At 45.7% G+C, this 22,724-nt stretch overlaps 1 protein-coding gene across 1 annotated transcript in view; it reads left to right on the forward strand.

Moving 5' to 3' along the window:
• The window catches only part of LOC115099203 (fructose-1,6-bisphosphatase isozyme 2-like), an 82,907-nt gene that overhangs the window by 58,591 nt on the left and 1,592 nt on the right, over positions 1 to 22,724 (forward strand). Inside the window, 4 exon segments of the mRNA XM_029616639.1 lie at positions 255 to 395; positions 2,524 to 2,661; positions 19,700 to 19,718; positions 19,721 to 19,818. Coding sequence (XP_029472499.1) covers positions 255 to 395; positions 2,524 to 2,661; positions 19,700 to 19,718; positions 19,721 to 19,818 — 396 coding nt within the window.

The following is a 22,724-nucleotide window of genomic DNA, read 5'->3' on the forward strand; positions in this document are numbered from 1 at the left end:
GGCCTCCCAGTGGAGGTGATGGAGCATCAGAATTAAAAAAAAAAACAAATACAGGGGATCTCTGAAGGAGAAGAAGAGATTGCAAAGCTGAGCAGAGGATGAGGATGGGCAGATTGGATGGGCCATATGGTCTTTATCTGCTGTGACGTTCTATGTCGTTCTACATATTTTATAATTATTTAGCTTGACTCATCTCCATTATTGAGCTCTTTGTTGCTTTACAGTGAGTCTAAAATGGCAATTCCTTTCTGCAGACAGTGGATGACGAGCCCAAGGAAGAGGACGCCCTGGTGGCTGGACACAATATTGTTGCGGCCGGCTATGCTTTGTACGGTAGTGCTACGTTGGTAGCACTTTCTACTGGGCAAGGAGTAGATTGCTTTATGTTGGACCCGGTATGTATGGAAAATATTTTTTTACATTGCATGTTTTTGTTTGTTTATATAAATATACAGTAATGCATTTAGCTGTACCTTCCTTCCGGTCATTTCAGAATATTGCAAACAATGGGCCTGATTCATCAAGGTGTTTTCCCTTAGACACAGAATGGGAGAAAAGCCTTTGTGAATCAGGCAGAATACTTGAAAAGTGTCAGTGAGTAATTTCCTCCCTTATTTTTGGAAATCTGGACACCTGCAGTGACCGGCTGTGTCGGGAAGCCAGCATTCTGCATTCTATCTCTACTCTGCCAGGCTACCCTCCTTCCCTCTAGCTGGCAGGCAGACACGGCCTCATGAAGATTTAAGCTGTATGCGCCCTGCTCCTCTTCCCTTGATGACATCCAGCTCATCCTCAGTTCCCTTCCTGGCTTCAGACAATGATAAAAGCATCAAGACAAAGGAGAAGAAACGCTTGAGATCAGGAAAGGTTCACTGTGACCAGATTCGCTTGCACACCTCTGCTCCAAACACAATGCACATGGTGATCTTACCAATCCCAGAAAGAACCGCCTTCAAAAATAAATCTGTACCTACCTTGTAACTCTGAGGCATGTCCAGATTTAACTGACAAAGATATATAGTTAAGTTAACTTTGCCCAGAATGCCTCCACTTTATCTGGATACATCTTATCTGGTTAATGACTTAGCTGGATAACATTTATCTGGTTAAAGGGGCCAGATATTGTCTGGCTAACTCAAAAGTTAAATAAATTGAAAAAAGAGCCTATAGGCTCTCAAATGTGACTAGATCATACGAAAAAAGGGAACAGCAAATATCAATTAATTGTATTACCACTCACTCTCACACTATTTTATATTCATATGAATTGATAATTTAAAAAAAAAAACAAAAACTCTTCAAATATATTTAATTATTTTAATTATGAAGCCGCATCAGCAAGCCAGACGAAGTACCTCATCCACCGACAAGGTCTTCCGGACTACTCGATCATCTGTGGTTTCAAGATGTTATCACATGTTTCTAATGTAACGCAAAAAAAAGAAAAATATTATCGCTGTAATTTAAACTGTAGCGCAATCTTTATCAGTATATATATATATATGTCCTGATTTTAATTTCCTTTCAGAAGGATAGGTAGTTGATTTTTGCACCAAACAAATGGCTAACTTAAAAATCCTGGCTCGACAATGGCCGATGTTTTGCATAATCATGCTTCTTCAGGAGCCATGCATTCATTAGTTATACAACACAATTGTAATGGTGCTAGATATCCTGCTGAGTTCCAGATCTGGCTTCTAAAAATATATAGAGAACTTTTATCAGTACTTCACACCAGTAAAATGAACCGAGAAAAACTTATCTGAGTTGTCGAGCCAGGATTTTTAAATTAGCCATTTGTTTGGTGCAAAAATCAAGACTCCAAAAACTTTTGCAGGCTTTTCTTCCTGGTGTGGCTGGCCGGTGTGGTGGTGGTGTACTTGCACGTGGAGGCTGCACTAAAATATGAGTATTGTTTTAGAGTAAAACTAAGTATTATGTCCACAAGAAGGGAGGCAGCATGTAAGTGAAAGTGACCGAGTTGTGAAGGTGTATGTGTTAAGGAAGATGAGATTAAGATTCATATTGGTAAGAGACTTAGCGTAAAGCAACAGAGGAAAAAGGGCCATAGTGAAGAGGGGAAGAAGGACTGGGAGCAGGCACAGATTTAGGAATAGGCAACTGTCTAGGGCACTAAATCCTGAAGGCACCAAATAGTCAGACCTAAGAGGAGCCTTCTCCCACTTACTTTAGGGCTGTGCACCACTGCCACTTCTGGCTGAACAAGCCCTTCCCCACTTTGCAACGTCTAGTGGTAAAATCCCCGCAGTCTGAGCTCCTGAGGGCAGCCTTGCCTTCATTCTATAGTCATGTCCATGGGTGCCAAAACCTTATATATACAGTCCTGCTAGGAAGGTGACTTGGCTCTAGCATTTCAGAATATCTAAGAGACTTTCAAATCTTGCTAACATTCCTGTTAAAAATGTGCCAAACTCTAAACTATTCTATCATTCTGAGATCTCCAGAAGTGTGAGATAATCGCTGTTGCATATATCTAATCTCAGATTGCTTTTCTACATTTAGGCTCTTGGTGATTTCATTCTGGTGGATAAAAATGTGAGAATTAAGAAGAAAGGGAAAATCTACAGTCTCAATGAGGGCTATGCCAAGTACTTTGATCCTGCCCTCACAGAATATTTACACAACAAGAAATTTCCTGAGGTATGCAAACACATGTATTCCAGCTATGGTTTTAGAGTTCTGTACTGTGCTAATATCCTTTATTCTGAACACTAGTGGAGAAGAGTGAGTGACATTGTTCTGCTGAATGCAATGCATTCTTATTATAAAGAAACCAAATATTCCTTGGACATGGATACTATGAGAAGTATCCATTATATAGATGATAGTCATTTATGTTTAAATCTTTTTGTTAACATCTGTACAACAACTGGTGCATAGTTGTTTCTTCTACACACCAGTATAAACCAGATAATATTCAAAACATTTTAGGAATTTGTATTCCCTCTTCCCACCAATCCTACCCAAATATTGAAACAGCCCATTGAACCAACAAGCAAGAATTCACTTATCCACCAAAAAACATCGCCATACCTTAAAGCAATTGAATTCACAATAAGGTTCCGAGCTTTGACAGGCAGAGATGCATAGTAAGGTTCCCGAGTTCACAAAAATGTTAACTTATATGAATAATTTCTTTCCTTCATGGACATCTTTTCCATCTCCATCATAAAATGTATAGCATTCCTCCATTGCACATTTCTGGGTCCCACTACTCGATAATAATCCACTTCTCAGCAAGAATACCTTTGGGAAAAAAATTCACAAATTCACTCTCGTTGAATGTTAAAGGAAAGGTTCAAACAGAACAATCTTAAGAAAAAAAGAAACAACTCAATCTATGGCACCAGATTTAAAAAGTAGCAATTCGTTGCCAGAATTTCTAGATTTCACCGCAACGCCATAACAGTCGCTTGAGTTTGCTGCGTTATTTTTCATCCAATGCCCCTGAAAGAGAAGAAAGTCAGAGGCTTCACCGGTGCCTCCTGGGCCCCCATGATAGATGTGTCCTTTGTCTAGGGGCCGATCATGACATCTGGGGGGTGCTCCCTCTGTGTGACTCTGGCCCCTAGAGGGTATCGTTCCCATCGTGACTTCATGGAAAAGCACTTTGGGATTTGTAAATCCAGCCTATTGGAATTGGGCTTGGGAAGGCATCAATATCAAGGGAATGGGTAGCTGCATTGACTACAGTGGTACATCCAATATCAGGAGGGTATCAATCCCCCTCGTCATTGAGTGCCAGGCAGGACCAAGGGGACAGATCACTGTCTTTTCCTTCCATCCAAAGAGAGCAAATGGCTCAGCCTCTTTGGTTCCAGAATCACGGAGCTCCAATGATGTGCATCAGGTGAAGAGCAAGAAGCCTCAGCATCAGTCTCCGTTGATGAGCGATGCTGGGAGCAGGGATATTCTGGTGGCAGCCTTGAATCCCCTAAAGCATTCCCGTGATGAGGAGAACTCCTCCTTTGTGAAATCCTGGGACTCGCTTTTGTCTCCAAGTGTCCAGGTGTAAGCCACTGAAACACTTGTAGTATCCCAGGAAGATGTGGCCTCTCATCCTGCCTCCTATGCTGTGTTGGCATCAGCAATTTTTGAAGAGGAGCTGGATGGGAAAATCCTAGAGACCTTGGATTGAAAAATGCAGCGCATCTGTGCATTGACATCAACAGCATCTGTAGCAGTCCTGCTTGTCCTGTTTCCCAATAGGAGGTGTATTGATGTAATCTTTGCAGTGCAGCCTTTTCACAGTAGGATTGTTTTTGTTTAAGTTCTGAAAGTTAGTGCTGTTTGGTATGGCAGTTTTGCTATACAGCTTCTGAGTATCTTTTTTGAAAGGTTTTGCATTACTTTTCACAGTATATGATAATGGAAGAAATCTGTGGCACTGTTACTGAGGTGACAATAGAATTTTAATTTTTTCAATGGTGAGTAATAAGGGAATCATAGGCACTTGACATTCCAAAAAAATGGCTTGCCACCCCTTTACCACCCTATTTTTAGAAATGATTCCCAACTGTCCACTCATTGCGCTCTATCTTGGATGTCCAAAACACCAATGCTGGTGCTTCATCTTTCCCTCCTGTAGCACAGAGTTCAAATGTTATCTGTCGCAGGAAGGCGAGAAGAAGAAGACTAATCCTGCGGTGGCTGAAGATTAACCTCGGTGTTGTGTTCGTTGCTGCCCGACGTCTCCACTCCGCCCACCTTACCTCGTTGGCGACTCCCTTCGGGGTTGATGGAAGGCTAGTTGCTGCGGCGTCTCCAGGCCATCCTCTTCCAGCGTTCCAGGACCGGCTCGACGCTGCAAGCCGCCAGTTGACCAGATGCCTAAGGGCACGCGCGCGTGGCCCGAGTGATGTACCAGTGTTGGCGCGAACCTCAGGGGCGTCCCCCTGAGATGACATCACCAGCTCCAGATATTTCGCTAACAAGATGAGTTAGCAAGGGATTGGTTACCTAGCTTCCTCCTGGTCACTGCGGATGGGATTTGCTCTCCGCAACCCTAGCTACTCTGCCTCCTCGGACTTCACTAGAGGTACCTGCTCTTCGGGGGCCTCGCTTTCTCTCTTTCTTTGCAAGTCACAGTCCAGAACTGGTACTCGCTCCTCGAGGGCGCACGTCCCGGACTTGCTCCTGAATACCACTTCTGCTAGAAGTCATCGCTGCTTACAACATTGTGAGTTTCTATCTATCTCTCAGAGCTTTCCCTGGGTCCAGGTACTCGCTCCTCGAGGGCCTAATGTATACCATCTCCTGGGCTGCTTTAAGAGACTATTGTAAGAGTGTTATCATCAAGGACTTGTTCCAGAACTCTGCATATACTGCTTACTCACTGTCTTAGTTTCTCTACAGCTCAGCTACCCTGGGATCGCTGTTCCAATACCTGAGGGACTACTGCCCAGCCGGGCGTTTCCAGCTCACTACTGTCTAATAAAAGAACTAGTGTGTATCTGTTTCCTACACTAAGCCTGACCAGTGGTCCCTCTCGCGATTTCCCCTGAGGGCGTGGTCACCTGCCACTGGTCCAAGGATCCACCCACAACTACTCTAAATAACTACAGATTGCTAAAACCAACTTTAACAACAGAGCTTTCTGACAGATTGCTAACTCCAAGCTTTCTCTATAGAGCTTTGACAACAGATTGCTATCTCCTCACGGAGATCATGTCAGATTCACATCACACGGCAGGGCTGCTGCAGACCCCGTGTATATATATATAGTCATCGGCCACTGCAGGATGTGTCATCTTCTTCTCCCCTTTCTGTGTCAGATAACATGTGTGTGTGTCCGTTTATATATATATATATTATATATATAGAGAGAGAGAGAGAGAGAGAGAGAGAGAGAGAGAGAGAGATCTTTGTGTGTGTGTGTGTATGTCAGAGAACCCTAAAATAGGGTAAGTAACTACTAATGTTTTAAACAATGCTTAATGTTGCAAGCTTTATTACACAATGGTAAAGAATATCAAAACTATTCAAAAATTAAATTGGCACAAAAACACATATATTTATCAATTGTCCTAGTCAATCACTCCTCATTCACACCACTTCTAAACTCTCTTTAGTGTTATGCATTTATAACATGTATACATATCAACATAAAACAGTGGAAAAGGGTAAACAGTGGAGTGCCTCAGGGATCTGTACTTGGACCAGTGCTTTTCAATATATATATAAATGATCTGGAAAGGAATACGACGAGTGAGGTTATCAAATTTGCGGATGATACAAAATTATTCAGAGTAGTTAAATCACAAGCGGATTGTGTTACATTACGGTATCTGGAGGTCTCTGAGTCTTTTTGAAAGATGGATCGCCTTTTTGTTCTCCATGGTGGGAATAAGCAGCTCGCTCAGGCTTCACAGGCTACCATAGCTCATTGGATTAAGGAGGTGGTCAAGGCCGCTTATGTGGAAAGCTGTTACCTACCCAGGTTAGGGCTCATTCCACTAGGGCTCAGGCAGTTTCATGGGCGGAGGTTAGTCTGTTGTCTCCTGTCGATATCTACCAAGCTGCGACATGGTCCTCTTTACACACTTTTTCCAAGTTTTATCATCTGGATTTGCAGGCCCAGGAGGATGCAGCCTTTGCACGTGCAGTGTTGACTGGCCTGAGTTCTTGCCAGAGGACAAAGGCTGTTCCTTTTATTGGGCTGGCAGAAGATGGGGGCAGTTTCCAGCCTTGAGACAGTACTGGATTGATAGGCAATTTTTTGGTGCTTCTTCCCCTACCTTTTCCAGTTCGAGAGGTTGGAGTCAGTTCTTCTGTGGTGCCAGAAGACAAAGGGTTGAGGCCAGTGCCTCAGCGGGGGACGGGAGGGACTCCTCCTCAGGTCCTGCGGAATCACTTCCTCCTGACTCTAATCAGAGGACGTCTGCGGGAGTTCTTCAGAGAGTGCACACAGATAACATCCAAACAGTGAGTGTTGGAGCTTGTGCACTCAGATTATGCTCTGAATTTGTATTGCTCCATACGAGATGTCTTCATGGTATCATTTTGTTCTACAACTGCCAAGCAACAGGCAGTCTGTGAGACTTTGCTGAAGCTACAGCTCTTGTGGATGCTAGTACTGGTGCCTCTTTTGAAGTGGGATTTCAGTTGTTATTCTGATGCAAGTGTGGACCCTTGGGACGAGGTGAGATTAGCACTACCCACAGGGAGTAGCCCTGCAGGTCCTCACCATCAGTAGGCGGAGCTGGCAGGAGCAGGGGCCCAACAGGAGAATCACCAATACTAGCCCACATTCCCCGCAGGTTGAGTCCTTGGGTGCGGGCCTCAGGGTGGTGAAGGATCCATCACAGAAATGGAAGGCCAGCGAGAAGAAGACACGTCAGTTTGGGCCGAGGTCGGGGCAGGCAGTAGACAGCAGAGATGAGGAAAACCGAGATCAGGGCAGGCAGTGATCAACAAGTTCAAAAGGAGCTCAGAGGTCAGCCAAGAATCCAAAATGAAGATGAAGCCGGGGTCCACGCCAAGGTCCAAAGCCGAAGAGTCAGTCTGGAGGGAAGAATGCTAAGAAGAACAGCAAGAGGAATGAAGTCAGACAAGGACCACCAGATGAAAATGCAGGACCACCGAGGAAGTAGGAACAGAATACAGGAATGCAGGCAGGATCAGAAACCAGCCCCAATATGGCAACAGCTACTCCAAGGAGTGTGACCTATTGCTGAGGTGTCTGAGGCTGGTCTGGGCCGGACCTAAGTAGGGAAGAGCCAGTGACGTCATCCGCGAGTGCTATGGTGGTTTTCCCGCTATGGGCCCTTTAAATACGGGCAAGCCGCACGCACACGCGCCTAGAGACATCCCACTCAGCTGAGTGGCGTCCCCAGCACCGCTCAGCCTGGCTCATGCGGCGGTCTGCTGCATCTCCCCAATGTGCCTGTCATGGCATTGGTGGCCCTTCTCCAGTCCCGGGCAAGAGGTGAGAGTGGTCGGTTGTGGAGCCGACCTGCAACTGGCCAAACGTAACAGAACTCCCTCCTCTAAGCCTTCCCCCCCCCCCCTCCCATCAAGGGGACTCGGTTTCTTAGGGTGTGAAGCATGGAATGCTTTTAGAAGATTCTTGTCCAAGATTTTCAAGGCAAGTTCCCATGTGTTTTCCTCCAGACCGTACCCCTCCCAGGAGATCAGATACTCACATCTTTTGTTCCGACGTCAAACGTCTAGTATCTCACTCACTTGGTAGACCTGGTCCTCCTCTGTGGCTACTTCTAGGGATCTGGGCACCTTTTGGGATGGTCACGTGAGGATTAATGGCTTGAAGAGGGAGACATGGAACACATCGTGGACCTCCAGGGAGGCGGGTAGCCACAACTGGTAGGTCACGGGCCCTACCTGCCGCGAGATGGGGAAGGACCTGATGTAGCGGGGCGCGAGCCTCATGGAGGGCATTCTGAGCTGGATGTGGTGGGTGCTTAACAAGACCTTGTCCCCTGGTTTGAATTGCAGTGCTGGTCGCAAATACACATCTGTCGCTCTTTTGGCTCTCTGTGTGGCCTTCTGAAGCATATCCTCGGTACAAATCCAGAGTTCCTGGACTTCTTGTGCGGTTAGTTGTGTTACCAGCAAAGGGACAGATAATGGAACTGGCAGTGGTGGGGAAGGCTGTTTCCTATATACGGTCTGAAATGGGGAAGCACCCGTAGTGGAGCAAATGTGGAAATTGTCGGAGAATTCTGCCCAAGGAAAGAGGGTTGCCCAGTTGTCCTAATATTTGTTGGCATAAGCCCTTAGGAAGGTTTCAAGGTCTGATTGGTTCAGTCCACCTGGCCATTGGCTTGAAGATGGTAGGCCATAGTATAAACCAAAGTGATTTTGAATTTCCAGCATAGAGAGCACCCATATCTGACAGAGAACTGGCTTCCTCGATCCGAAACAATATGCATGGGTAGTCATGCAGGTAAAAACTATGGGTGGTAACAGCCGGGCCAGTTCAGGTACTGAGGGAAAACCCGGGAGAGGAACAAAGTGAGCTATTTTAGAGAATCGGTCGATTATGACCCAAATAGTGCTGCAGCCATTAGAGAGGGGAAGGTCCACCACAAAGTCAGTGGACAAATGGGTCCAGGGTTCTTTGGGGGCTGGCAATGGCTTTAACAGCCCCCAAGGTCGTTTTTGCTGTGCACAAGTAAGATAAGAGTCCACGTAGGCCCTGATATCTTTTTGCATCTGGGGCCACCAATAATATTGCTGGAGCAAGGTGAGAATTCAGGCCTGCCTAGGTAACCTGTGACACAAGAGTCATTGGACCATTTCAGTACCTTTCTGTTGGAGATGGCGTGGAACAACCGTCTTTCCGGGGGGGACAGTCATAGAAGAGGCGAAAAGAATCCGGGCTAGATCGATAATGTGCCTTGGGGATCCAGCGTGTCTTCTGCCTCAAAGAATTGAGAGAGGGCGTCCACCAGCGTTCTTGGTAGCGGATTGATACCTCACCTTGAAATCAAAGCACAAGAAGAACAGGGTCCATTGGGCTTGGCGCGCATTCAATCATTGGGTATGGTGGAGATGTTCCAAATTCTTGTGGTCGGTATACATAATAATTTGGTGTTGTGCTCCTTCCAACCACTGTCGCCACTCCTCGAGTGCCATTTTCATGGCTAGCAACTCTCTATCTCCAATTCCATAATTCTGCTTGGTGGAGGAGAACTTGCAGGAGAAGAAGGAGTAGGGGCAGAAGTCTCCTGTACTGGAGTGTTGGCTCAGCAAGGCACCTACGCCCAAGGAGGAGGTGTCGACTTCTAGAATGAATGGACATGTAGGATCTGGATGGTGGAGAAAGGCCCTCTTCAGTTCTTGGAAGGTGGCGCATGCTTCAGGAGGCCAAGCCTTGGTATTGGCTCCCTTTCTAGTGAGCGCCGTGAGAGGGGCCACTAACTGGGAGTAATTGGGCATGAAGTGCTGGCAGTAGTTCACGAAACCTGGAAACCTCTGCAAGACGAGGAGACCCGAAGGTTGTACCCAATCCTGAATACACTTGACCTTCTCCGGATCCATATGGAAGCCATGACTGGAGACTGTATATCCGAGGAAGGGTAAACTCGCCTTCTCAAAGATGCACTTCTCCAATAATATACATTATTTGCCTACAGTCACTGAAGGACTTGACGAACATCTTGTCTATTCCATTAGTCCTGCTACACCAATTCAGGACCCACCGGGAAGTGAGGATGAATTATTGCTGAATATTCTTGTTTGTTAACTGGTTGGGGACTTGGGCCTTTCTGTTCCTCATCTTTAAGTTACTTCCTTTTCTTCCTTTATAGTAGATTGCAAGGAAACTTCTTATCAAGTTTTCTGATGAAACAGATTTGGGATTACTTTTTGATTGTTGGGGTCTGATCTGAAACTCTGTCAGAAGAATACTGGATTCTTTCTGCTAGTACCACCGCCACAGTGGAAAACAGTGTTGTCAGCCTCCATCTGCTGGTAGGGGGAAATAACCCACTTGTCAGGGCTGGACTCATGTACAGCACTAATGAAAAAGAAATTAACAGGTAAGGAAATTTCTCCCTGTGTGTGTGTGTGTGGGGGGGGGGGGGGGGGTACAGCCATTATTCGTTGATTCATAGTATGAATGTAAAGTTTGTTATCCATTGTGATCTTTATATGGAACGACGGTATATAAAATGTCTAAATAAATAAATAAATATGTGTATTAGTGTGTGAATATATATATCTGTATATGTGTGAGTTATATCCATAATATATCGAGCTTGGTAGTGTGTCCGTCAGTGCTCGCGCATGTTCCCCAGCCCGCCGATAGATGGTGTAGGCGGCTCCGTGGCCGCCTTGGAGGCTCAAACAGCGGGACGCGCTCCGTTTGCAGCATTCCGGGGTCTCCGCTGTTATTTTCTGCTCAAGGCGAAAACGGAAGGCCCCCGAGTGCCGTGAATGGTGCGCTGGGCCTTCATCTTCACCGCGAACCGCACGGATCCCACGCATGCTGGTGAGAGAGAATGTGTGTCGGGGAGGGAAGGGTGAGAGAGAGCAGGAGGGTGTGAGAGAGAGCATGGGGGGGGGATGCTGATGAGAGAGAATGTGTGTGTGAGACAGGGGGTGACAGAGAGCATGGTTGGAAAGAGGGGGGCGGGGAGGGTGTGAGAGAGAGCATGGGAGGTAAGAGAGGGTGGGTGGGGGGATGTTTGAGTGTGGGTTTCAGAGAGAGGGAGCCTATATGAGGGGAGGGGGATGCCGGTGAAAGAGAATGTGTGTGTGAGAGAGGAGAGGGGGTGTGGGGGAGTGCGAGAGACAGCTTGGTAAATAAACTTTGCCAGACCTGGCTTTAGCAAATGTGCCTCCATGTCCCTTGCCCTGGGTGAAAACAATTTAGTTTTTCCTTTTCAGCTAACGCTTCCATACAAGAGCATATGTGCCAATAAAAAGTTGCTAGTATACATATATGTCTGTGTATGTGTGTGCTATTCTAAATATGTGTGTGTGTGTTTGTGTATATATATATATGTGTATGTTAAATGTCTCTCTCTCTCTCTCTATATATATATATAAGGTGTGTGTGTGTTAAATATATATATATATATATGTGTGTGAGTGTCTGTGTGTTAAATGTATATATATATATATATATATATATACACACACACACGTGTGTGAGTATATGTGTATGTACATATTTTATATATATATGTGTGTGTGTTATTTATATATGTATGTATATATATATGTGTGTGTGATTAGATATACATGTATGTGTGTGAATTTATATATATATATATGTGTATATATGTGCGTTTTATATATATACATATATGTGTGTGTATACAGTATATGTGTATGTGTGTTTTATATATATATGTATGTGTAAATATATATATACATGTATATTTTATATATGTGTGTGTCTGTGTGTGCATATATGTAAATATATAAATGTATGTGCTCATGAATATATCAGTTTGTAATCAACAGAGCTTACACTGGCATACTAGCACTAGATGTATTTACAGCAGAGAGAAGCAATTTGCAATATATTTAAAAAACATTAAAGAGACAACAGTGTCCATATTAGTTGTTGCCAGTACGTTCATCTTTAACAGTGGATCGGGGACATCATTCCAGGACATTGAATTTATCTATATAAAAAAAATGCTTCTTTAATGGTTTGAAGATTTATGACAGACACTTTTAGTTTTTTCTGTGTTTTTGTTGTGATATGGATTAAGCATAGTAAAATATTTTTTCTATTAGAATGCAAATAATAATTATTTTCCTTTTTACTCTTGAAAACGGTTTTACATTTCACTTTTTTGTTTAGTTGATATATTACACTTGAACACTTTAGGATAACTTTTTTCTGCCTGTGTTATATATACTGTGTGCGTGGATATGAAGTTTAACATTTAAAAGTATGATGTCCAATTATATGATTTTATTGGAACATTCTGGTAAGGGTGGTGGTAGTGGTGTGATCATGATTGTTGATTGATTAAACTACTATGAGAATCTCAGCGGGTGGGCAGTGCTGTGAGCCTGAAAGTTAACAATTGAGGGAGGTACAAGGCTGAAGATTCGTCATGAATGACTAATACTCTTGCTCCAGGTCTGTTCCGCCCAACATTTCCTTCATCAGGATTGTTTTACCTTTATTTCCTAGTACTTCAATGTATAATATTGAGAGAGTTTAAGTGGGAATAGATTAAAAAACCTTAAATATTTTGTGTCTTCAAGACAGAAATAAAAATCAGAATAGAAACTAATGAACTCAATGACTGTGCTTCTGTTAACCACCACAAAGTGAATTATCTGAAAAATATTTACCAGAACTTGTGCTTTAAACCCTGTTCACTTCCTTATTTTCCCTCAGCTGCTCTTTTCCTTCTGTCTTTTCACCAAAAGCATTTCTAGCAAGTCATTCCCTGAAAGAGTAGCAATACGAAGGCACCAGCAGTAGGTGGCGCTACATGACTCGCATTGCACCCCCCACCCCCTAAATTAGGCTCTCAGTGGGTGCAGGCCAAATGCTAAAGTTGTTTACTAAGGAAAGGAAAAGGCTGCCCCACCTTCCACCACAGCATATCATTTGCAGTGGAAGCAATGAGTCAGCGCGTCTCGGAGGGAAGTAAAGTACTGCAAATCTATCCTGCTCATGCCCAAGAATGTAATCTGCAGCCTGGGCACGGGAACTGAAGCTCTCTGGTCCTCCTGATGCGGATAAGGAGTCTGTGTCAGAGCTTATCGCAAACCGTGAAGCACACAAAGGGGCCGGTGCAATACGGGAGGGAAAAAAGGGAATGAATTTACATGCAACTAAAAGTGTTTGTTGAGATAAACGTTCGGGTTTTGGCACAGGGTTTGTGCTTGCAAACTCTAACAGCTCAGCAGGCGAACTTGTCAGGCGGGAGCAGGGCAGAAAGGGATTCAGAATACTCATCCTGTTGCCAGCTGTTAACTTCCATAGATGTCAGGTTTGGTATATATGCAGATGACCTTCAGCCTTTTTTTTTCACCAACGACTGGTTTTATTATATCCTCCGAGTTGCTGTTTAAACACCCTAAGAAAGGTTTACAAATAATTTCCTAAAACTTAATTTAGCAGGCCGATGCAATACTGCATGCGGGCTGCAGCGCATGGCTGAACCCGCGATTGGACGCGTGCCCACAACCCCCGATGCAAAATGGGGGTTAGCACGTCCAAAACACACATCCAATAGTGCGTGTAGGTAATAGCGCTCATCACATGCAAATGCGTGTTGATGAGGCTATTATCTATTCCCCCGAAGCCAAAAAAAAATGTGCGCCTGATGCACATTTTTACTTTCCAAAATCAACGCCTGCCCCAAGCAGGCATTAATTTTCGAGGAGCCCAAAAAGTGTACGGAGAAGCAAAAAAAATACTGCTTTTCTGTACTTCCTCTGACTTAATATCATGGCGATATTAAGTCGGAGGAACTAAAAAATTAGAAATGTCCCAAAAAAAATTTTTTTTAAAGTGTGCTGACAGGTTAGGAAAAGGGACGCTCAATTAACGAGCATCCATTTTCCTAACCTGTGGTTGTGTACAGGTTAGGAAAAGGGGTGCTCTAAAATTGAGTGTCCGTTTTCCTAATTGGCTGACGGCCACCTCTCCCATGTGCCTGCTGCCAAAGAGGGGCTAGAGGCCTGCAATTTCCCCTAATGCCTCCTTTTATCACGGCAGCCCATTTGCATTTTGCATTGGGCGCCCCGGGAAGGTGGATGGGCGCACGTTAAGGGAGTGGGTGCTCAATCATGAGCGCCCGTCTAACGTGCGTCAATATTGCACCGGCCTGTAGGTGATCAGGTGCAGGTAGGTGGTGTGCTCTTGCCCTTTTTTTTCTGAGGTATGAAACCGTGGTGTATTAATTGAAAGGAGCCTTAAAAAGCCTCGTTCATGCTATAGCTCGGCTACATTTTTTACATTGGAAACCGTGGCAAAATTAAGATCGCTGATACCTTCTCGAGTGTTCTTCAGGCCCTGATTATGCCCAGTTTAGACTACTGTAATGCTGTCTGCCATGGCGCTCCCTGGTACACTCTTGCGAATGCACCAGATGGTTCAGAGTGTGGTAGCTAGATTCAGTTCCCACGTCCCGTAGAAGCCTCATATAGCGCTAGTGCTTCATAAGCTACACCTGCAACCGATCATTTGGAGTGCAAACTTTCAAATGTTGACATTGGTTTTTGGGGCACTTCACAATCTAGGCCCTGTGTACTCGAGAGACATAATTCAAGTTTAATCTCCTTTTGGAAATCTTAAGTCTGAGGACACCATGAAACTTGTAGTTCCCTCGGTTAGCAGTGCGGTAGGTCATGCACCTTTTCTGTCTGTGGTCCCTGGAAATTGACGCATGGAAGGAGATTGTCTGATATACAGGAAGAGAGTCAAGGCTTGTGTTTTCCAACAGGTGCTTGTAATATGAACGGAGAACTTTGGGGTTCTGGTGATATTGCGGCAGCCCTGCTTTAATGTATTTCACTGGGATGAATTCCAGGCCTAGCAGTAACAGGCCAGCAGCAGCGCAGAAAGTGAAAAGGAGAGACAGCAGAGCTTATGGTCCTACCCCTCTGGCAGTATTGCACTTTATCTTTTATGCTCATTTTTCATATCTTCAGTAGCTGTAGATTCAATCCCGATGAATTAATCATTCTAATTTGGATCTTTCTGTACTAATTTTGACGCTTTAATTTATTTCTACATTTATATATATATATATACATATAGCACCCTAAAGCAGGGTGATTTTCAACAAATTACATAGCAGTACAATGAGTCCCTTCTGCAGAGAGCTTAGAATCTAAATTGAATCTTAAGGCAATCGGAAGTAAAGGGAAGGGCCCCACGTCCCAAAGCAGGGTTCCCCATGCCCTCTCCCTAGGCAGTGTCCAGGGGTCTCACCAGGCTTCCTACAAATTAGAAAGGATCTAAAGCCAAAAATATCCCGGGGTACGAACCCTCCCTCAGGAGAGAGCTGCTTATGAACTCTATGTATTTGAATGGTACCCTCCCCCGATCACTCGCCTCTAGCTAGACTTAAGGGTTCCACCCGGGACTAGATGGGGGCCATCACACATATAAAGGAAAGGAAAGGGAGTTGGGAGGCGTTAGATATGAAATTAGAGGAGAAACGGAGAAGAGTGATGAGGAAAGAAAACTAAAACAAATATAAGGGTAGAAACAATCGGGTGAATTTTCAAAAGGATCTGCACACGTAAAAGTGACTTCTGTGGTAGCAATTGACCCGTGCAACGTGCACTCACGCAACCAAATCCTATGGACAATTCAATGGCATATATTGCAGCAATTTTCAAAAGCCCACTTAACTCCAGTAAAATGCATGTGCTCAAGTGAAACACAGTTTTGCGCATGTAAATGCTTTTTAAAATCAGGCCCATCGTGTTTATTCATTGGATTATGCGACTCTTTACATTTCTTTACTGTACATTTTTGAAATGTTATTGACTTGGAATTGCACGGTAATAATTGGCCGGTGGCATTGCTCCCCTCCTGCGCTGCAGGCAGCGGTCGCTCAGTGCTAGTTTTGTTCCATTTTCCCGGATTTGAGGGGGAGGGGGTCGCTACTTCTCTTTGGTCTGCGCGGGCCGCTGATGCCGCCGCCACCCCTTTGCAGTGACGCCAGGTCAGTGGGGCCAGCGTTACCCAGCGCAGAATCACCACTGTTTACCTTTCTGTAAGAAAATCACCCTGGGAAAACAAACAGTGCTACGATCAGCTGGGTGACTGTTTTGTTCCTTTGTAACTTTGTGAGAGTTCAGCTCTAAGCCAAATTTTTATTTATTTTTTTTAAATAATTCTTTGTTTATACTGTAGGCAATAGAAACAGAATGGTTAGCAAGGATATTTTGAGGCTCCAGGAATAAATTTGTGGTTAAAACATATCACCAGGCTGTACTGATTCAGCGCTGCAGCCTCTGGTGCGTGGAGGATGAACAACAAGCATAGTGGAGGATGTGTTGGCACTCCAAGGGGCGCTTATATTCAGACTGAGTATTACACTTGTGGTCTGTTACAGACATGTTAAATGTGTTGTGTGTGTGTGGTACAGCACATGAGTCTTCATCCCAGATTGTGCAAGAGCATTTGACACCCTAGGCGAACCTTCGGTCATCCACCCCCCTCCCCCAACTTATCTCTAGCCGAGAGCTCCCTCCTATCTATGGTAGTGGCTCCAGAACAGTCCTCCCTTCTTTGGCGGTATTACTCAGGCACCGCAACCCTCGGGGCCTGCGCTGGCAGGAGTTTGCTGCCCCCCCCCCCCCCACCCCCAAACTTTGCCACTGTAGGTGACCAACTAGTTGCCTAATGGGAGCACCAACCCTGGTTTTCATGCTTAACTGCTCAGTGCTTTTTCTTATTATTCACGCTCCTCTCCCAGTGCAAGGCCAGGCATGGCAGCATAGTCCTTGGCTGGGGGGGCGGGGGGCATAAACCGTGGCCTCCCTCCGGAACCTGACTAACGTGGACCCTGATTCTGACCACCCCTGTGCACGACTGGGAAGGGGCTATGAGCACTGCCACTGAAGTATTCTCAGTCCTGGCCATCGGGAACCAATGGAATAAAGCCTGGGAATCAAACCCAGGTCTCCCGCCTGACAGTGGTGCCGCACCAGCAGCCCCTCACTGTGGTTTTATTGATAGTGCTATCACGTGATGACTTTTTCTTTTTTATTATGGCTTCCTGACTTTGTTCTGTCTCATTGCACCCCGTCTAGTTTCCGTGTTAGAAATGTTTCTCTTCAGCTGATCTGATAAAAAGCATTCCTTTGATAAATTAGTAGTAGTAGTAGTACTATCTTGAATGAAGCACCGTGTAACGTCTTTGTGTTCCTGCTGTGGGCGGTGTTGGAGTTCAGTGGCTGTTGGCTGAGACAGGCAGGGAAGCCTGGGCCCCTTTCCAGCAGCCCCCGCCGTGCCGGCTCCCTGAAGCTGGTACCGTGAAAGGTGAAAACTCATGGAATGTGAAGTTGCGAGGGCCATGGGTTAGTGCCAAGGCATGCCACAGGAAATCAAAAAAATGAAACTTTGACTGTCCGACGGGAATGCCTTACTCACGTGTACCTCTCTCTCCTCTGGCTGCCATGGGGAGCTGGCTGTGTCTACGAGTCGCTTGTGGCTTGGCTGAAGGCTGTGGCATATGATGGAGCCAATGTGACCACAAAGCAAGCTCAAGAGGAGGAGCTGAACACAGATGCATGCTCACCAGAAGAAAGCAGAGATTTAATTGGCAGGCAGTGCATTTAGCTGACCAGCGCTCTTATACCCTTGTAACTTGTTGCACAAATATGCAAACAAATAAGGAAAGCAGGACTTAGAACCATTCAAGGTGCCTGTCCAGGAGGAGCTCAGCACTGCCTATGTACCTCCCCCCTCCCAGCTTCTGTCTGCCCAAGAAGCATGTGAATTTGAAAGGACAGTCAGGGGCTGTTGAGCTAAGCTTCTCTCGGAGCAGGTGTTTCTGTATTTATTGGTCATGATGCAGTGTTTTATGCTAACGGAGCTCTTTTCTTTTTTTTGGCTGGAGTGGGGCTGTTAAACCTCAACACAGGAGCTCTCCAACTGTACTGAGCAGGTGTAGATTGGTATGTGCCAAAAAAAAAAAAATCAAGTAAGAATCAACTAAAAAGAAGTCCTCCAGCTGATCTGCCCCTTCCCTTGGAAAGGATCAGTCAGGAGATTGTTGCTGCTTGCAGGGTGCATTCCTTGTTGCATCAGGGCCAGAGAGAATCAGGGAATGTTATCTTCTCTAGAAGTTGTGGTGCACGAAACAATGGAACAAACTCAGTAGCATCAAGCTCTTTCTTTCCAAGCCCTTGGATTTCTAGAATTGTCTTTCAAATGCCATTTTCTTAGGCGCTGATTGAGGTAGAAATTCCAAAACACAAACCACCGAGCACTGGGATAGTGCCCTCACTGCTGTCACTGGGATAGTGACAGCAGAAGGGACTCGGCGGAGGCCATAATTTGTGCTATAAATCTTGTGCCCTGTCTTGGTTCTGATGCACAGTACACAACACAATGCCAGGAGAGCAATTATTAATGTGTGTGTGTGTGGTGTGTGTGAAGCCCTGCCCGATCGGAACCTGGGCAACAGGGGCTCATGGAGAGGCTCACGGCCTAGGGCAGGGCCCTGTGACCTCCTGGGATTCCCGCACAGGAGGGAGACGAGTCTCTCTTTCACGGCCCTTAGAGTTTCTTTTTTGTTGGGGCTTTAATGTGCATTAGCACATACATCACACAGGACCCACAGACTGATGTTGAAAAACAACTGGTCCTAAATATCAGGTATAATAAAGCCCAACTAGCGTACACTAACGGCTAATGCATGCAGCAGCAAAGAAAAGTCCAAATCCACACAAAATACATCTCAGTCACGTTCTGCAAAAATGACCACTGCCCTCAACACCAGCCCAGTTCTTGGGACAGGGGCCCTCTCAAGAAACTGCTTTGGAGGCAGCTCTTTTCGCTCTGCTAAGCTCCTGGCTGACCCTTTTTCTAACCAGTAACTTGCTAAGACTTTTTCCCCTCCGATAGGCAATTCTTGTCTGTTTCCAATCTCCCGCTAAGGACCCATTCCCTTCTCAACGAGCACTTCTTTTGTCTTCTCTCACAACAGCTGAAGAAATTCCGACACATCCGATCGTTGGTAGCCTCTTCTTTCTCCAGTCTCCTTCCTGGACGTACAGAGTGCCCCTCTCTCAGATGACAGTCCCCTTCACTAGATCAGAAGGTCTTCTCTTTCTCAGATAACTTTCCCCATGTAGGGGAGGACCTCAATAATACCACTCCATGGGCAGACTGGCTTCTCCAGACACCAATCTCTCGGGAATCCCCTCTGCATAATCTTTATTACATTACACAGGTGCCAGGACTCTATTGAACTAAGACCCCTCTCATTAGGGGAGTGTCACACCTCCTTAAACACTTCCTACCTACAGGGTCTGATCCTACATTAATGGCACACCAGGTCTTTGAGGGCAACTCCTCCGGTAAGGGGGCAATTTTCGGTGGTTCTCTTGTATACGCAATATAAAGTTGCGATTCATATCAGAAACACTTGAAACCCTTTAATGAATGACTTGTGACAGGGGGAATATCGCTGTCCATAACCTGAACATCGCTGAGGATCAATATAATGTCATTGGTATCAGTAATATCCTATATTGCATCTGTTTGCAGGATGGTAGCGCGCCTTACCGTTCAGATATGTAGGCTCCATGGTGGCCGATGTTCATCGAACACTGATGTACGGTGGGATCTTCATGTATCCAGCTAACCAGAAAAGCCCCAAAGGAAAGGTGAAACCCTTTTTTTATCTACTTTGCGCCTAGCTAACTTTTGCATATGTTTCATTCAGGACAACAGAAAATGTCCCCCAGTTTACTAAAGGGTATCTCTTATTTGCAGTCTTATGTGCTTATGTGCTTAATGCTTATGTGATCGAAGGCGTGAATATGAAGAGGCTTCTCTAGCCAAAATATATTCACCTCATCAAACACTCTATGGAAATACGTAGAGCCTGAAAAATACATACACTCCAGAGTATGGCACAGATCTGTACTCCCACAGAGTGCCCAGGATACAGTATCTGTGAGTCAATATTGCAGAAGACTCCAAAGGTTCTACAAATGTCATTCCCGAGTGATAGGAATGATACAAATAAATGCATAGACATCAGAGTAAATAATTATGTCATTATTTAAAATGTATGTTTACAGTACTGTAGATTTATAATAGTAGTCATTATTGTACTGCTTGGCTCACTTCAAGCAGCAGTACCTAGCTACACTCCTCAGAAGTACCAACTTGCCTACTAATCTTAGCTCTATTGCTTCCTTTCTGGGTCTTACTCTTATGCAACTTTCTTTTTGTTTCAATATATTATATTTCTAATGGGATTTTGTGTGGTTTTTATACTTTTTTTTGTTTGGAGGTCAAAGGTGTGCACCATTCATTTTGACCACAGCCTCCGTTTTTTAAAAATGTTTGCTCTTCAAATCTGTTCCTGCTTTGTCCATGCTGTGTTCATTCTCTACAGCATCCATGCGTGTGTGCCGGGAAGCATACGCACATGGACGCGCGCGCACGCACCTTAGAAAATCTACCCCTGTGCCTACAATGCGAAGTACACATCTATTGCAATAAGAGACCAAATGTTTTCCATAGCAGGCCCCAAGCTGTGGAACTCTCTACCAGAGACATTACATCTGTTAACAGAAAGAGATTCAGACGTGAGCTGAAAACATGGCTCTTCAAAAACGCATGTGAAACTAACATACAGGTCGATACAGTAAGGCCGCGGTAGAAACAGTGCGGCAGTGTCAGGCGCACCCTTCCTCCCCGCACGCACAGTTCTATTCACTTAGTCCCCCGATACTCTCTTATAATCGCATGCAAATGCATGCCGCGGCTGTAAAGCGGTAGGGAAGGGTTATGCCCGCATAACCCATTTTACTGTATAGGCGCTTAATACAGCGCCTATACAGTAACCTGGGTGCGCTGGTACCTGTCATTTCAAATGACATTTGAAATGACAGGTACCAGGAAGTGTAAAAAAAAAACAAAAAACCAAAAATATGTAAAAACCTGAGTGTTATAAAAAAAAATAAATTAAATACCTGTCACTTTCATGCGGTCATCCAGGCAGCGGCGTGGGTCCAGGCGGCCGGCGGGTGGCGGCGGGAGCCGGGTGTTCGATCAAGGCCGCGGGCGGGTAGGCGCGTGTTCGATTGGGCGGGTGCGGCAGCAGGATCCGGGGGGCGGGTGGGGCGCGAGTTCAAACGAGGCCGGGTTGCACAGGCGCGCATTAATTCAGGCGGAGGGAGCCAGCGGCGAAAGCGGCCTCCGGCAACCCCCACCGGCAGTGAATTAATGCGCGCCTGTGCGACCCGGCCGGGTCGCACAGGCGCGCATTAATTCACAGGCGCGCATTCACTGCCGGTGGGGGTTGCCGGAGGCCGCTTTCGCCGCCGGGTCCCTCCGCCTGAATTAATGCGCGCCTGTGCGACCCGGCCGCATTAATTCAGGCGGAGGGAGCCGGGTGGTCGTGCATTCATCCAGGCAGAGGGAACCGTGGGCCGTTTTCGCCACCAGTTCCCTCTGCCTGGATGAATGGCCGTGCGATTTCAGCGCTGAAATCGCACGGCCATTCCTTCACTGCCGGTGGCCGTGCATTCATCCAGGCAGAGGGAACCGTGGGCCGTTTTCGCCACCGGTTCCCTCTGCCTGGATGAATGGCCGTGCGAAATCGGGAGGAAGGGAGAAGGGACTGCCGTAGCAGGCCCGAGCCTTGCTACTTTTTCGTTTTTTGTTTTTTTTTTGCTTCGGGAGGAGGGGACCGGACGGGCTGCAGGAGACCGGACTGGGGCTACACCGGAGACCGGACGGTCTGGACCGGAGACCGGACGGGACCAGGGCGGGTAAGCAATGTTTTTTACACTACACTACACTACACTAACTCCTACTAGGGGGAGGCGGTAAACTAACACGTTAAGGCCGCGGCAAAACAGCGGGTTACTGAGAAGATAGTATCAGCGCCCGTTACAGTATCGCAGGGGAATAGCTAATTCCTTCATTATACAGCTTTTTCGTTCATTTACATGCTGGGTGCGGAAAGGGTTATGAGTCTATTTTAGGAAGCGCTAGGGACGCGTGAAACTGGAGACTGTATCGCTGGATCGCCTTACTCGTCTGTATTGTGCGCTCCCAGCACGTTACAGACGGGCAATCTTTAACTGCACGTTACTGTATCGACCTGTTAGTATATCAATATGCAGAGAACTACAACGTCAAAAAAAAAACCATAGTCAGTCTCAGAAGTATGAACAAGAGATAATGAATGATATAAAATGCCCTAAGACACATCCCTTACGCTAGGATCATGACTCCCTCCCTCCTAGGGGTTGTGAACGCTGCCTCTGCAGCATCCCCAGCCTCGAGCGATCCACGGGGTGGAAGAAGCAACCTGGGGGAATATTCTATGTTTCTACATTTCTTTCAACATCACTAAATGTCCTCAGCAATGAAAATAAAATGAATGAAAAAGAGGGATTTTAATGGTTTTATTGTGGCTGCCAACAGAATTGTCTAAAAATGTGCAGTTTTGCTACTACTTCTGCTTTCATGCAGCAGTTCAGCATCGCTGGGCCACACTGTCCCACAGCTGTCCACCAGGAGCCCCATAAATAATGGGTGCCACTGGGAA

This window comes from Rhinatrema bivittatum, chromosome 1 (assembly GCF_901001135.1).
Source record: "Rhinatrema bivittatum chromosome 1, aRhiBiv1.1, whole genome shotgun sequence".
Lineage (NCBI taxonomy): Eukaryota > Metazoa > Chordata > Amphibia > Gymnophiona > Rhinatrematidae > Rhinatrema > Rhinatrema bivittatum.